This window comes from Rhyacophila brunnea, unplaced genomic scaffold, assembly GCF_057557595.1.
Source record: "Rhyacophila brunnea isolate RB1 unplaced genomic scaffold, BYU_Rbru_1.0 scaffold_1, whole genome shotgun sequence".
In the NCBI taxonomy this organism is placed as follows: Eukaryota; Metazoa; Arthropoda; class Insecta; order Trichoptera; family Rhyacophilidae; genus Rhyacophila; species Rhyacophila brunnea.
In genome coordinates this window covers 57,252,011-57,268,292 of record NW_028232751.1, presented here as the reverse complement: position 1 = coordinate 57,268,292, position 16,282 = coordinate 57,252,011, and the positions used below count along the sequence as shown (strand labels likewise).

General features: G+C 36.3%; 1 protein-coding gene across 1 annotated transcript in view; it reads left to right on the top strand.

Annotated features, from left to right (window-relative positions):
- Nucleotides 1-15,942, top strand: part of S1P (membrane-bound transcription factor site-1 protease) — a 28,190-nt gene extending 12,248 nt beyond the window's left edge. Inside the window, exons 9-17 of the mRNA XM_085947520.1 lie at nucleotides 214-398; nucleotides 861-1,025; nucleotides 4,740-4,981; nucleotides 6,462-6,667; nucleotides 9,276-9,474; nucleotides 10,604-10,808; nucleotides 12,633-12,984; nucleotides 13,975-14,175; nucleotides 15,009-15,942. Coding sequence (XP_085803646.1) covers nucleotides 214-398; nucleotides 861-1,025; nucleotides 4,740-4,981; nucleotides 6,462-6,667; nucleotides 9,276-9,474; nucleotides 10,604-10,808; nucleotides 12,633-12,984; nucleotides 13,975-14,175; nucleotides 15,009-15,283 — 2,030 coding nt within the window. The 3' untranslated portion in view covers nucleotides 15,284-15,942. The remainder of the gene's footprint in view (nucleotides 1-213; nucleotides 399-860; nucleotides 1,026-4,739; nucleotides 4,982-6,461; nucleotides 6,668-9,275; nucleotides 9,475-10,603; nucleotides 10,809-12,632; nucleotides 12,985-13,974; nucleotides 14,176-15,008) is intronic.
- The last annotated feature ends 340 nt before the right edge of the window (nucleotides 15,943-16,282 follow it).

Genomic DNA, 16,282 nt, shown 5'->3' with positions numbered 1-16,282 from the left:
AAATTAATACTATTGACTGAAGGTACTTGATGGAATTTGATTTAAGTTTTTACTGTTCCATTTGAATATTTTTTTGCGACCCGGGTTTCGCCTTTTGGCGTCTTCAGGCACTAACCACACTCCAAAACCACACCAATGGTAAATGCACACTACATAAATTTGATTAATATTCATTTGTATACTAATTTAATATCGCTGTTGTATTGATTGAAGGCACGAGTGTGGCTTCACCAGTGGTGGCGGGAGCCGTTGCTCTCCTGGCCAGTGCAGTCCTAGATAAAGGTATCCTCACACCGGCCTCCATGAAGCAGGCGCTCATGGCATCTGCCAGACGTCTGCCAGGAGTCAATATGTTTGAGCAGGGACATGGGAAATTGGATTTGCTCAAGGCATATCAGGTATGAATAGTTTATTGTTAATTATAATTGTCATCATAGTGAGTTTCGAAAACAGATATTTGCGACGGATACTGGGTGTGCAGGTGGTATAACTTTAGGAGCAACAAGGAGATTAGAGAACGCACCAAGCAGCCTCTCATCACGATCAGAGTGAAGAAGCGACGTTGGACCTGGCTCAGCCACGTGCTGCGGATGCCAAAAGAGAACCTCAACCTGGCTTGCCTGTTTTTCAAGCCGATCGAATTCAGGCGTCGAAGGCCGCTAAATACTATCCATAGATGCTGGTTTGACCTAGAACGAAGCAAGAAAACTGGCGAGCGACAGGGATTCTTGCAGGCGCCGCGTGGTGTCCATATGCTCCAATTAAGGGGCGGATATGGCCAAAGAAGAAGAATAATTCTCATCTAAAAAATTATACTAATAATTAATTCATATATTTTATGAAATATCTCTAATTTGCAGATTTTGAAAGGGTACAAACCGCAGGCCAGTTTAAGTCCGTCGTACGTTGATTTGACCGAGTGCCAGTACATGTGGCCGTACTGTACACAACCTATGTATTACGGTGCCATGCCTACCATCATCAATATCACAATCCTCAACGGGCTCGGAGTTTCTGGACTAGTGGTAAATTTGATTAATATTCTTATATTCTTCTTTTGTCCGCCCTTTTGTTGGAGGATATGCACACCACACGGTGCCTCCAAGAATTATAGAAATGTATAATTTGAATAAAAAAACGTTGGACTTATTACAAGCATCATAAGATTTTGGTATTAAAACAGTTGACAGTTTTGTAACGTTTTTAGTGTGGTTGAATTGATAGCCAGAACAAAAGTAACATTTCGTAAGCTGGCGTTGTTGAAACATGCCATCTTTGTCATTTTTTTTAAATTTTGAATTCATATAATGATAAATAAGCATTTGACATGTTTGTGATTGTTTATTATCATTATGAATCAATTCTATTTTAACCCATACTACGCGGCAACTGACTTTAGTCAGCCTATACACGCGAGTCATTCGCACGGCTGCTGACTAAAGCCATTTTGAATTTCCGTCACCTAGTACTGCTTACGCCCGGGCGGCAAAAAATCAAATATGTATTAATTTAAAATATTCCAAAATCATCCTTCTCCTGACATCTGCATATATTTGGTCGAAACTTTTGTTTAATAATTTAAAAAATATATTTTTCTGGAGGGTGTCTTGGATAACCAAACATCAGTCATCACAGTAGTTTAAAATTTCCCGCGTATGTTGGCCAGATCGCGTTTCAGTGTGTGTGCGCCGATGACATTTTACTGCCGCACTTTTAAATATATGAGTCCGCGATTTAATATTTCTCTTTATTTATCATTGATTAACATTTTTAAATACTATTTTCTGGTTATACTATTATGTAAAACGGACAAAAATTGTTTATTTACCCTAGTTATCAGTCATTTATAAAGAAAAGATACGTTAAGTGAATTGAATTAAGTGAATAAACATTTTCACACAATCGAAAATTTCTGTATGGGAATAATTAACAGTTTTAACAGTGTTAGATTTTTTGTGATTATTTTAAAATGGATATCCCTGCTAATTTGTGCGATGAAATGGCAGAAGCAATTCACGATCCTGATTCAGATTATGTGTTGAGTGAAAATGGGTACTAAGATGATTCAGATACTTCCAGTGCCCCATCAGAAAGTGCTACTGCCGCGGCCTCTAATTTAAATAGTAATGTCTCCGTGGACTACTGGGCCTTTCATACCGGTTGTTCACAAATTTGATATCAGATAGCTCTAAACAAATAGATTTTTTTGAACATTTTTTGAATTCAAATATAATGGACAGAATCGTAATCGAAACAAATAACTATACAGAAGACATTAAAAAACAAGAACCGTCGTCGAAATCACGAATGCATAAGTGGGTCAACACAGACGTCCTAGAAATGTACATTTTTTTGCTGTAAGTATGTTGATGACTAGAAATCGTCACATCACAATAGAGGAACATTGGTCAACCGATCCACTCTTATCCAGCCAAATTTTCGGGAAAGCAATGCCAAGAGACAGATATACGTTGCTTTTGAGGATGTTGAACTTTTCGGATCCCAATACTCAAATTCCCGGAGATAAATTACATAAAATTAGAATTCTGATCGACCATTGCCGAGAAATATTAAAAAAACAATGATGCCGCACGAGAACTTATGCATCGACGAAAGCATAATTGTTTACAAATGTAGATTGCTGTTTAAACAGTACATTCCTTCAAAACGCCACCGTTTCGGCATAAAAATGTTCATTTTGTGCGATGTAGTGACTGGCTATATTTTAGACTTATTTATATTGCGGGGAAGGTACAGATATTATTGACGATCAGGGTCTTGCATATCAGGAGCTGTTGTAACAACGTTAATGAATGAATATTTTGTAAAGGGACATAATATGTGGACAGACAACTGGTATTCAAGCTCAGATTTATTTAAATTCCTACATGACAACAAAACAAATGCTTGCGGAACGGTCAGAAAAAATCGGAGAAATATGCCGAAATTTGAAAAATTGAGGAAAGGTGAAATTGAATCGAAAAATTGTGGCTCTGTTGGCAATAAAATGGCACAACCGTCGTGAAGTCCACATGCTAACAACTCTTCACAGCGAATTATTATCACCAACTGGTAAAATAAACAGACAGACTGGAGAGCCAATACAAAAACCTAGTTGTTTTATTCAGTATAATAAATTTATGGGATCGGTTGACAAATCAGATATGATGTTAAGCACTTTTTTAAGCTACATGCAAAAATCTATAAAGTGGTATAAAAAAGTAGCTTTCCACATAATAGATTTATTTTTATTAAATGCATACATTCTCTCTAGCATAATTACAGGGAAAAAACCAGGTCTTACTGATTTTCAGCGTAACGTAATTAGGCAGATATTTGAAAAATACCAGGTTCCATCCACATCCCACGTGCAGTAACCAGTTGACAAACCACTGCGCTTAGCAGCCAGAGCGATAGCGAAACATATGCCGGACATAATTCCTCCCACTAATAAACGGCAAAACCCTTGCAGAGTCTGTCATGTTTGTGCAAATTCAAAACATAGACCAAAAATTAAAAAGTATTCAAGATATATGTGTTCCGAGTGCAATGTGCTGTTATGTGGATAACCGTGTTTTAGACAATATCATGAAAAGCTTGATTATTGAAATTTTGAAGTGCTAAAAAAATATTATTAGGTAGAACATTGGTGTTGATTTTATGTGTTCTGTTCAGTGTAGGTATAGCGTCATGATTAATTATCAAAACAAACTAATAATATTTAAAAGTGGGGTGTAAATAAATAATTTGTCGAAATTTATTAAGTGATTTGGGTAGCCGGTAGACTATAAGAATACTGAAGTGTTTATCATCTGTCATCGACGCACTTGTCCAGCGCCGATTCATCACTGTCATGGCTGCACTCGGATAAGCCGGCACTTTTTCTATGAAGCAATCTTGTTCGTGATTTCTTATCAGATTTAGGTGACGAATTTTTATTTTTAGAGTCGCATAAAATATTAGGTTTGGTCATAATCATTTTTGAACTTGTCAATGATTTTTTACGACTCTATTTGTGTATGTTTGACTGACATTAATTACGATTTAATGATGCTTGAAATCACAACGCGCACTGTTGTATTAAACCGGGATTCGTAACGCTTTGAAAGGGTTAAGGCCATGCATTAGTTGAGGCACGGTCTAAAAAGATCGTTGCTAGGCGATGCGCGGACTGCGGGTCGCGGGTGCAAATGACACCTGTCAAACGAAATATTATTTTTCATATAAATCCAACATACGTTCATTTTATGTTCTGTTTATTGTTCTATTAGTAACAATAATAATATATTCATTGACATGTTTTCTTTTAAAAGTAAATGGGTAACGTTTTTAGTCATCTTTACACGATTTTAGAATTAATTGACCCGTCGCCATCACGCAGCAAAGTGACGTGCTTCTGACTCGAGATTCTCTCAGTGAATGGCAGCGAGTCCAAAATTTCGTCGCGCCTACAGTTGGAAATTATTTGGCGTTTCACTGATGCGTCACCTTAAACAAATTGACGATTTATATCTTGACAAATAAAAAACAATTAGGTATTAGTATGTAGTCTTCTCAATCAAAGATAATCCATGTAATATACCATTTATCCAGGATGTTATGCCATTTAAAGTTAAAATTACATGAATTCAGCAACTCCATAAATTGGACATGGAAAAATGCTGCAATTTTTAGCATTTCACTGACATAAACATTGTAATTTTTATTTTATACACACTGATAATTTTAAATATTTACAGACTAACGTTCAATGGTACCCATATGTCGGTCAACACGGGAAAATGTTGCAAGTGAGCGCCACATACAGTCAGATGCTGTGGCCATGGTCTGGCTGGATCGCAATCAGCTTGACAGTATCTTCTTACGGCTCTGCTTTTGAGGGAATCGCGCAAGGGCATTTGAACATTACCATCGAAAGTGTCAACCCTCCGTCTGAAAATGGACAGACAACTTCCAATACGACTTTACAACTCCCAATCAGGTACTGAGTTATTAGTTCACTCCTCCAGAATTATTGAGGCTTTCGTAATAATACTGGAGTTTATGTTTGCTCAAGAATCTTCTCTTGAAAGACCTCACAGTCCATCAATGTCATCTAGGTACTAAAGTCGTTCTTCAAAGGCTACGCTTTGGACATTTCTATTTAGATATAAATCTGCAGATGCCTTATTTTACTTATCATTTATATTTATTATGTCATCATGTAATAAATATAAAAATGACTACTACAGCGTGTCAACAGAATTGCTGTAATAGGCTGATAATGCAAAATACACACATTTACCATTTCAGTGTTGCAATGTTAAAAACATATTCTAAAATATCGACACCTACGTATAAGGCCGTAACTGCAAAATGGTACTTTTCAGTAGTACGATTTCAATTAATTTTAATGACACCACAACGTTATTTTTTAACGATGAAATCGTAATATTTTTAGTTGATTGATATATTATATTGATTGAATTTTTGTTTTTTTTTCTATTATCATTATTGTATTATTTTTTAAATTATTTTATAAAAGGCAATCAAGTCAAAATAGCCAAAAACGCAGCTACGGCCTTTTACTCAGGAATTGTCGATATGTTGTGAATATGAATTTTGCATCCACGATTGGCTTAGTTGGTAGATCATCCGTCTCTGATACAGTGGGTTATGGATTTTGACCGACGAATGGCAATAAAATCCATGTTTTTTTCAATATGTGCTAGATCCAGTGCAAGAAAGTGAATGGCTTTTATGATTACGTTCCTCATAAAACGTTTGTTAATTTATCCTCCACTCTTTATAGGGAGGGACCCAAATTATGCAACGTTTAACAGCAAAATGGTAATATACTTTTTATAGATTTTACAATGTTAATTATATAAATACAAGACATTTAAGTGTCCTGACAACCTTTATGGGGACAATGGGATAAAATGTTGTAAAAACCGCACATACCCCGCAAATACATGATGTCTGTCCACCCTGCTCACATCATTTTTATGCCTCGGGTTACGCCAGATAAAGACAGGGTTTCAGCATGAGCCGTAATTGATATATTCATCATAATAACTATAATTGAGGTGCTGAGGATTAAACGGATATAAGTGCACCAGTGACCGAGAAATTCTTAATTTTTTTTTTAAATGAAGTCTTGTTCTCAAATGATCCATTATTACTATTCCATGAAAAAAACTTTATTTTTATTGATATTTTTATTATTTCAAGCCAAGTTAAAGCATTCAAATTATATACATTCCTATGAAAATAATAACAAATTATAATATAATATGAGATAGGTATAATCCAATGTTAGGAATAAAATGAATTTAACTTTTCATACAAAGCAGTTAAATCTTTAAATCATGCTTCACACATAAATAAGTATTTGGTGAAAACTCCTCTTTACTATTTTTTTAAATATATCACATGTATTCGTTTAATCCTCAGCATCTCATTATTATATGATGTTTCAGAGCTAAGATAATACCACAGCCCCCCCGCTACAGAAGAATTGTGTGGGACCAGTTCCACAGCCTCCGCTATCCGCCTGGCTATTTTCCGCGGGATAATCTTAAAGTGAAGAATGATCCACTGGATTGGAATGCCGATCACATCCACACCAACTTCAAAGACCTGTACCAGAATCTCAGGAATTCCGGATATTACGTTGAGGTCTTGGGTGAGTAATCTTATTGCGTTGGCTGGCTCCAAAGTGTGTAGAGTATTTCGAGAGGGAGTCTTAAAAACTTTTTGTATTACAATACTTGATAGCGCTTTCACAATGTTTGTTGACCTAATTCATATGCGATTGTTTATTTGAATATCCTTATTCAGTGTATTCAGCTGTTTATCTGTCTATATACAATAATTGATGCGCTCTATTCTTCCACAGGCATATAGCTACATGTGTATTATAATGTTAATATTTTGGTTCCAACACAAATCGAACATGTTTTGTGTTAAGAAATGGTCGATGTATGACATGTGTTAATGAAACAATAATATTATTTATGCATAAAAAATTCATGGTTTATGTTGAAATGTTTAGGGTTTTGATAGTGTGAAGATTGTTATCTACAGAGGAATATACAACTAGAAAAATCAGCAGCTAATTTAATCATTAGTCTAAGCAACCTTTTTTTAGATTCACTACATTACATATTTATAGAGATTAACTATTTCTTTATTCAACGAATAATTCACAAGATTTAAGAATGCACCATTCTAATTATTGAACATACATAATTTTGAAAACACTCATGAGAAAATAATATAGCCAATAGAAAAAAATCTTTTTTGAAAAAAGTAAGACACCCGGCAGGAATCGAACCTATGTCTCTTGGGTATCGCGCCCTGTGCGTTACCACTATGCTACGACTACCATGCTTAATTGCGACAAATTTTAACCATTGGCCTTTTTTAATACCTGCTCATAAGCGCTATTTTGATACCTCAGTAAAACACTAACAACTATATCAGGAGGATGAATTAGAGCTGCCTATCAAATGAACTAATCCAAAATCAAACAGGAGGCATACGGGTGCAAGAATGTTGCTTATACAGTACACTCTCAGTAATCCGCCACCCCAAAAACCAGACAAGTGTCCAATTAATGAAAACGGCGGATTTTAGTGCATACATACATAATATGGTAAAAATTAAAACAGGTATTTCGTAAAAATAGTTTTTTTGAGAAATTTGTACTAGCAAATTACGGTTTTATTTATAATCAAAATCAAGTACATATTATTTACTAAATAATACATGTTTATAAACTAAGTTTATTAACTAAATATTAAACAGTAAATCACTTGACTCAACCAGTTGTTCAGTGAGGCAGATATTCTTGAATGGCTTAGGATTCCTGGCTTTCCCTATGACCAAAAGCTTCATTTTGGTGTTCCGGTCGCATTGGAGCACGGCATAATTATTGTTATGCGGTCCTTGGGCACTTTCCTCCCTGGTACATTACTTTCTTCGCGATGAACGTACATTTTACGAAGGAGAAGTTTCCATAATAAACCTGTCTAATCTGCGTTGTATACTTGTACGCGGCGGACTACTGAATTTGACAATCGAATAGCGGCGAATTATAGAGCTTGATTTTGTGCTTTCAACTAGTAAAAATAACGGTGGATTATAGTAGTTATCGGATAATCGAGCGGCAGATTACTGAGAGTGTACTGTATTAATTTTGAAATTAATCGATTGATTCCTGTAGATTAGTTTGCAAAGAGAATAAAAAATTCTGGCTGGCGAAAGATTTGCTTATTTGTTTCAATCGGAATTACATAATTCGCACCGTGAGTGTAAAATTATAGTAAGTACAAATGACATATTTTTAAGATTTAGGGCTTAACAGTTTCATTTAGCAACAAAAATAGAGTTTATAGAATAAAACGGCAATATTTGGATTATAGAAACATCATGCAATAAGCGCCGGCTAGACGCTCATGCTTTACCACAAGCTTACCTGTGCAAACCGGTTTGTATCAGGAAGCCCGTGTGTATGGAAAGGAAAACTGTAGCTCGCGTAAACCGAAAAGCGCTGTAAAAGTAGTTGTCACAAACTATGCCGTGCAGGCAAGTCGCTGCCGTCTAGCCGGCGCTATATTCATTTATTAATTTCCATATTTATTTTTTTTTCGACCATGTCTGATCCAAATAAGATCATAGGGCCTCCACAGTGTGGAGGTTTGTATCAACAGATTTTGTTTTTACGAGAAATGGGTGTCATCCACTTGAAAAACAATATGTGTACTTGCCAGACCCAGGATTCGAACCTGGTACCTACGACGCTATAGGCCGACGCTTAAGCCTTTTACATATAACTTACTACAAGTTGTTTTACATTTATATTCCAAAATCGAAAAATTTGTAATTACTATGGTTACACACTCACAGTGCAAACTTCATTCAGGTTATCTGCCACATTCAGATGTATATTCATTTGCGCGCCAGCAGCTATTGTCGCTATAAAATTGAATTTGCTACTTTTATTTATATGTATAGCAATTTTCTTTTGTTCTTCAGTCACAATAATTTGAGACACTTAGCAGAGAACTGATACAAAAAAAAACATTATTAATTAGAAATCACTTAGAAATAGTAGTGGGGGATGTGACAGATTGAAGGAGTTCTTATTTTGATCTATAGATTTAGTCCAATTTTCTTTCTGTTTCATTTATATTATGTACATAATATTTTATGACATTGCGTGCGCGATTTATTATACATAATATTAAGTATACTAAATGATTATGACATTCTTTCATACATTGTTTCAGGATCCCCTTTGACGTGTCTGGATGCCAGTCAGTATGGTACTCTGTTACTTGTTGACCCAGAAGAAGAATATTTTCCTGAAGAAATTGCCAAACTGAAGCGAGATGTCGATAATGGTCTCTCAGTGGTAATCTTTGCCGACTGGTACAACACCACAGTTATGAGAAAAGTCAAATTTTATGATGAAAACACAAGAAAATGGTTAGAGCCGCATAGAAAAATATTTATTAGATTAATCTTGCATCTAATGAAAAACTATATACAATTTTCCAGCAATGAACCAGAAAATATAACCACTAATAGTTGAATCACAATATGTATATTATTTAATGTAATCGCTAGCCCCTTTTAATAATTTCTTTAGTTCATAAAACTATAATATTTTTTAGATAATATTCTGTAGTAAGATAGCAAAACATGATATGTTCGTTTTTTGGCAAATTGAGTTATGTATACCTGCAGACTCGGCTCAGTGAGATCTACAAGATATCAAAATATGGTATGTCTAGGTATTAGCCGGCTCGAACATCTAAACTCGTCTCGTCTGTAGTACAGTCATAAATCAAATCTTGTAGGAATGTCGCAAGCATCTTGCATATTTGACCGTGCACATAGGAGCCTAGCGACAGCGACACGCGTAACCTCTCGAAACGTGAAAGTAATCAAACACCAAAAATGCAATTAGAGTATTAGATGTAGAAACAGTGTTTATTATGTATTGGTACCGCAGAAATTGAAGTAGTAGGCAAAAAATATTGGGTTCATCCATCAATTATGCACATCTTCTAGTATACACGGCTATTTCTTATTTTCTTGAACGTTGTTGCGCTCTGCCATTTTGGACATGTCTTCCGAGGACCGCCGAGGTTGATGTCTGAATACGAATGTCCCGAATATCCGACTTAGCTTGTGCGTATGCGTAACCGCAACTCGGGCGGCGAGTGATTTGTAGGTGACAGTCACATACAATTTATTCCAAGTAATACCAGATGTTTTTTTCAAACTAAAATGTTACATTCCACCAATGTGCGGAGCTCCATTTGGTAATGTGTGTTATGTGAATAACAATTACGTCGCATCGACGTATTCGACATGTTGCAGATGAGACGAGTTTATATGTGTGAGCCGGCTTGTAGGTTGGGAGAAATAAGCTGTGTCAATATGTGATTTGTTCATTTGAATATTTTTCGAAGTTTAAAATTGTTCCTGAAAAGTAATTTTGAAAAAGGACATATTATTGTGTTTTGCTATCTTACTGCAGAATTATTATAATCCTGGAATTCCAGTATTTTTAATGTAAAAATTATTTTGTAAAAACGGTTTGTCATAGGTGGATGCCAGAAACTGGAGGAGCCAACGTCCCCGCTTTAAATGATTTGTTGAGTGTTTTCCAAATAGCTCTTGGTGACAGAGTGTTTGAAGGAAATTTCCAATTGGGCGACCACTCTATGTATTACGCTAGTGGTACACACATTCATACATTCCCTCTGGAAGGGATCTTAGTTTCTACTCCTCTAAAAGACCAAGGGAAACAAGTAAGTACTTGCTGACTTCAAAAATAAATCACTATTTTCTTTTCCATGACATTGACTACTGTACTAATGGGCAATGCACATGAAGAATTAAAGATATAATCGATATAACAATATGATGCAAACAAATTTCATTTTTTAACAAACAATATGATTTAAAAATTAATCCTACTCACATCGCAATAAGGGTGGGTGCATGTTGTAAATTCACATTCATATCTTTAGAACAGTGTTCTCCTATTATGTTCAAAGACACTGTATATTCGTGGTGTTACTGCCAAAAGTTGGTAAGTCTCGAGATCATGTTATGGAATAATTGCAATTTGAAGTTTGACATACCCTCTAAAATCAGGAATAATGCTAATTTCTTTGTGCTTTATGTGCATATTCTATATATCAGACGACCTTGAATTTTTTTCTAGCATACATCGTCGTTTCCACGGCAAAACCACTTATCAGAATATTTGTCACTTTCATGAGAAGGAACAAAACATCACAAATAGTTAAAAAAAAAAATAAGATATTATATTTCTGTTATTATGTTATGATATTAAAGCGTTCCTATTGGTCCCTCCATTAAGGCCATGCATTAGTTGAGGCTCGGTCTAAAAAGATTGTTGCTAGGCGATGCGCGGATTGCGGGTCGCGGGTGCAAATGACGCCTGTCAAACGAAATATTATTTGTCATATAAATCCAACATACGTCCATTTTATGTCCGTTTATTGTTCTATTAGTAACAATAATAATATATTCATTGACATGTTTTCTTTTTAAAGTAAATGGGTAACGTTTTTAGTCATCTTTACACGATTTTAGAATTAATTGACCCGTCGCCATCACGCAGCAAAGTGACATGTTTCTGGCTCGACATTCTCTCACTGAATGGCAGCGAGTCCAAAATTTCGTCGCGCCTACAGTTGAAAATTATTTGCCTTAATGTGTTTTTGCCTGCTGCTGTAGGTAATGGCATTCAAAACTCAATTTCACATCAAGTGGTTTTGCCTTGGAAGCGACGATATTTATATATAGACATTTAATCCGTTATTAATTCTAAATACCTAAATTATCAACTTACCAACTTTTGGCAGCAACCCCATTACAATAATGGTGCATATTGCAAATAGTCAAGTCAAATTCATCTTTTTTACTTCTGCTAACCTGGCCATTTATTATTATGATATTGTATCCAAACCAGTGTCAATTAGTAAGTCAATGATGGACATCCACAGTATGAATTATCGTAGAACCCGTTGTGTCCATCTTCTTATCATGATCATAGCACATGATAATTGAAAAAAATAACATGTGAATTTGACCACTGACCCATTGAACAAGACAAAAGTTTTTTAACCTCACCTCCATGGCGGGTGCCAAGTTTTTAAGTAAGATTTACTAATCTACCGCCCTTTTATTTGGTATATATTATATAAAAGTAACTTACTTTATTATTGTGAAGTGCGTAGAATGGCCATCTCTATATAAATACAAAGTGGTGGGTCGCGAGTTAGAACATGTGCCTCGTCATAATGCATGTTGTGTATTTGATCCGGTTCAAAAATCCAATGCGTTGGACGAATGGCCAACACCTATTTCTAATATAAAATCTGTTAATACAACCTTCACTCTAGCCTTAGGAGCACACATGCTATGTAATTTAGTTTTAGTAGAGTGTCAGTTAGTCAGTGTGAGTTAAAATGTTGGAAAGTGACATATATATATGTGATTAAATTCCATTATAATAGTAGAAATAAACATAATATAATATATTCTAAACTGTGTTCATCATATCGCAATTATAAATCAATTGAACTGTTATTTAATTTTAGATATTGGTTTTGGAAAACGGTGATGCTAAGAATCCAAATAATCATGATGAGATTCTTCCTGTGCCCATACTGGGATTCCTGCAGACCAACTCTCACAACGATATCTCCAATCAGATTCAGCAAATTGACAATTACACCGCATTCAATAACCAAACAGTCTCTATGTCCATGAAGAAAACCGCAGGTCGCATCGCCATTTATGGAGACTCAAATTGTTTGGACAGTAGTCATCTCGAAAAGCCTTGCTTCTGGATGTTAGATGCCATTCTGGAATACACATTAACTGGCCATTTACCCAAGTTATTTGTACATAATAGCATCCCTCATGGTGAGGTCAACATAATCCCATCAGGTAAATATGTTTTATTTTAGCATGGATACATGCTTTTCTCTTGACCTCCCGGGGAGATTCGTTACGTTAAATTTGGCAATGTGTGTTTTGTGAATAACGATGACATCATATCGACACGTTGCAGACGAGACGAGTTTAGATGTGCGAGCTGGTTAAATGTGTATTGTTACTTTCCTGAACTAAAAAAAAAATGTAATTAACCATTTTAGAATGAATTGTCCATATTTGAGCATAGTACAGGCAGTCCTCGACTTTCATACATTGTTGGTTCCTGAAAATGTGTACGAATGTTGAATATACGAAAGCAGAAAAATGTAAAAACAACCATCAAAAAGTGTATTTTTTAATATTTTGGACAATGAGGAAATAAATTCACAGGCAGCTTCTTCAGTAAATTTAATATTGTATAAAGAATACATCCGTTTAAATTTGTCGGACCAGCCTTTACTTTCTTGAAATTCCTTGTTAGAATCTTCTTTTAATCGAGTCTTCCAATCTTCATGCAAACTAAGAGTCTTAGCTTGAATAATTGGTACATCTTTTTGATGTTGATCATCAATCCATGACGACAAAGATCTCTCCATTTTATCCATCACTATGCTGTGTCTTTTGGAAACAATCTTTGACTACAACAATGTTGACTGACTTAAGTTGAATGAATGGCTGATTGCAATAAAAGATTTGCCGCTTTTAGACCTTCTAATTATTTCCATCTTTGTCTCGATCGTATGAAGAGAGTCCTTAATTTCTTTTTGTTGGTATTATACAGCAGTTTCTCACTCATGTTTATAAATTTATAAAGGTGAAATATTTCAAGGAGCAAAAGGAGGAGAGAGGAGCGACTGTATGGTAGCATACAGTTTTGCATTATCGAAATTTTAAGAAATGTTTAAATAACGAATTGCACGAAAATAGAACATACTAAAGTTGAGGACCGCCCATACTTGTTATTAGGCACCACAATCTTCAATGAATTTCAAATGGTTTCAGAGCTGCCACAGCGCATGGAAGGTAACCGACTCCACTTGTACTCACGCGTGCTGGAGAATACTTTGGGCGGGGGGACACGGCCTCTTCCCACCTGCCCTTCATTGGAGATCATCGCCGGCATCCCCCTCAATGTCTCCTCATCGATCTCCTCTTCGCTGTACCGGCCTCATCATCTTTTATCCAAAAGTGAATATTTTAATGGTACGTTAATCACCTGCATTTATTTTTCCGACAGATTATTGGCGATACATGGAGGTAGACTGTGGAGATTTGACATAAATAGTGTGCACTAAACTTTGACAGTCATACTTATTCTTTTCATTGAACTAAGAATACAAATTGCAGATGGTATTAGTCAGTTTTTAAAATTCAATTAAACAACAATGAAAATTATGAAAATTTTAAGAGAACGATATCAATACCTTTGTGAAAAAAACAAATTATTTAGGGAATGGAATATTACTTCTTCTTTTTCATCAGAACCTCATGACTGAGGATTTTGACCCGGACAATTTGGCTGTCGAACAGTCTTCTAAATGAGTTGCCCCCTCTCCTTTCGGCATTTTATAACACACAAGGCCTATGTCAGTGGAACTCATGAATTGGTGCAACTATTTGAGGCATCCATTATTTGCTTTAATTTTCTGACACGGTATCTCTAAAAGACAAAACAGCGCGGATGATACAAATGGACACTCAACGATCCTAATAATTATTGAAATGAAGTTATAGCTGAAAGCAAGGTGTTCACTACTCGACTTAAAGTGTGGAGTGTCCGGATATAAGGAATGTACCCCGAAAAGTGTGGGGTCCACGATTGAAGCGTCAACAGACGATAAGTAGTAGGCGGGGTAAATGTGGAAGTCAATGGCACCTGGTAGATTTTGTTAAATCTTGCCCCTCCCACCCGCAAATTATTATAGATATTTTTTGGAAGTGGACCGACCCCCCCCCACAGCATTTTCATGTGAGCGTGCCTGTTTGTCACACATGTAATGGAAAACTTTTAATGCATAAAGTATAACTTGTTTCAGCCATTCCGTCATCGGGCTCTCTGGAAGGAGCGGACAGTGAAGACGAGGCACTTTGGTCTTGGCGGAACAAGCAAAGCACCAAGTTCTACGCCTCCATTAACTCCTCGGATACTCCTTTCACCAGGACTTCCGCAGCACTCTTCTGTCTCTCCCTAGTCGTTTCCTACATTTACATCTGGTGGTATTTCAAAAAATTGCCCACAAAACGAATCAAATCCAGTATAATATCAAGAATTTGGGGATTTTTCTTTATGAAGTCTACAACTCAAGTCTGAATTATTATTGCTCTTAAGATATGTTCATCCTGCTGTAAACGGTACCTAATACCGAATAATGTATGTACTAATTTATTTTATATGTAAGCAGGATTATAATATTACCAGCCAAAGTTAAAAAGTGACCTTCAACTAAAATTCAATATATCAATATACAATGCTTACTGATATATTTTTATTAGACCATCCACTAGCGGTTCGCCATTCAACAATAATAATAATACAAAAATACGTTATCCATAATTATTTCTGACAAGTATCCATCAATAATGTCATATTTTAGTCCTAACACATTATTTGCTCTATAGGTGGCAGCACTGAGCTCAGAACTGCCAATTTTGTCAGTCAATGGCTTAGCTTTTTGCCTGCGCCAGGCACAAGAAGTCGCACCAACATGCGTTGACCGACCCTGACTGCCCAGCGGGCAAGTACGCAATGGCACAGGAGCGTAAGCGAATGGATTATTCAATTTAATGATCCGGTTCGGTCAGTTAAATGTGGGCAAAGGGAATGCTACAACGGTGGAGCTGATCAGGACGGTGCTGGAGATGGACATCGATTTGGTCCTGGTCCTGATCCTTCGGCCCCAGCCTGGATGCATGGTTTGCATGTTCGTTGCGAATCCCGCTCTAATGGTGCTACACCTTTTCTACTTGTCGAGTGAATTCTTTGCCGTACCGGAGGTCTCCGACCAATCGGGGAACTCCGTCGTGGTGGTTTCTTCCTACTTTAAACTCAGTGTAAAGATCCTGAAATACTTCGGAACAGATCAGTAAAATCCTGATTGCATGCCGCAGCAAACATATTATAGTGGGAGCAGACGTCAACGTTCAATCGTGGCTGTGGGCCCCCGGGATCCCTGGCCGGGCCGGGACAATCCGACGGCTGTTGATGAACTCTTGGCAATTTACGACCTGACGGAGCTGAATGACCCTAGTGGTCCGGCCACATTCTCCACCAACAATGGGGAATCTCACATTGATGTCACCTTGATATCGA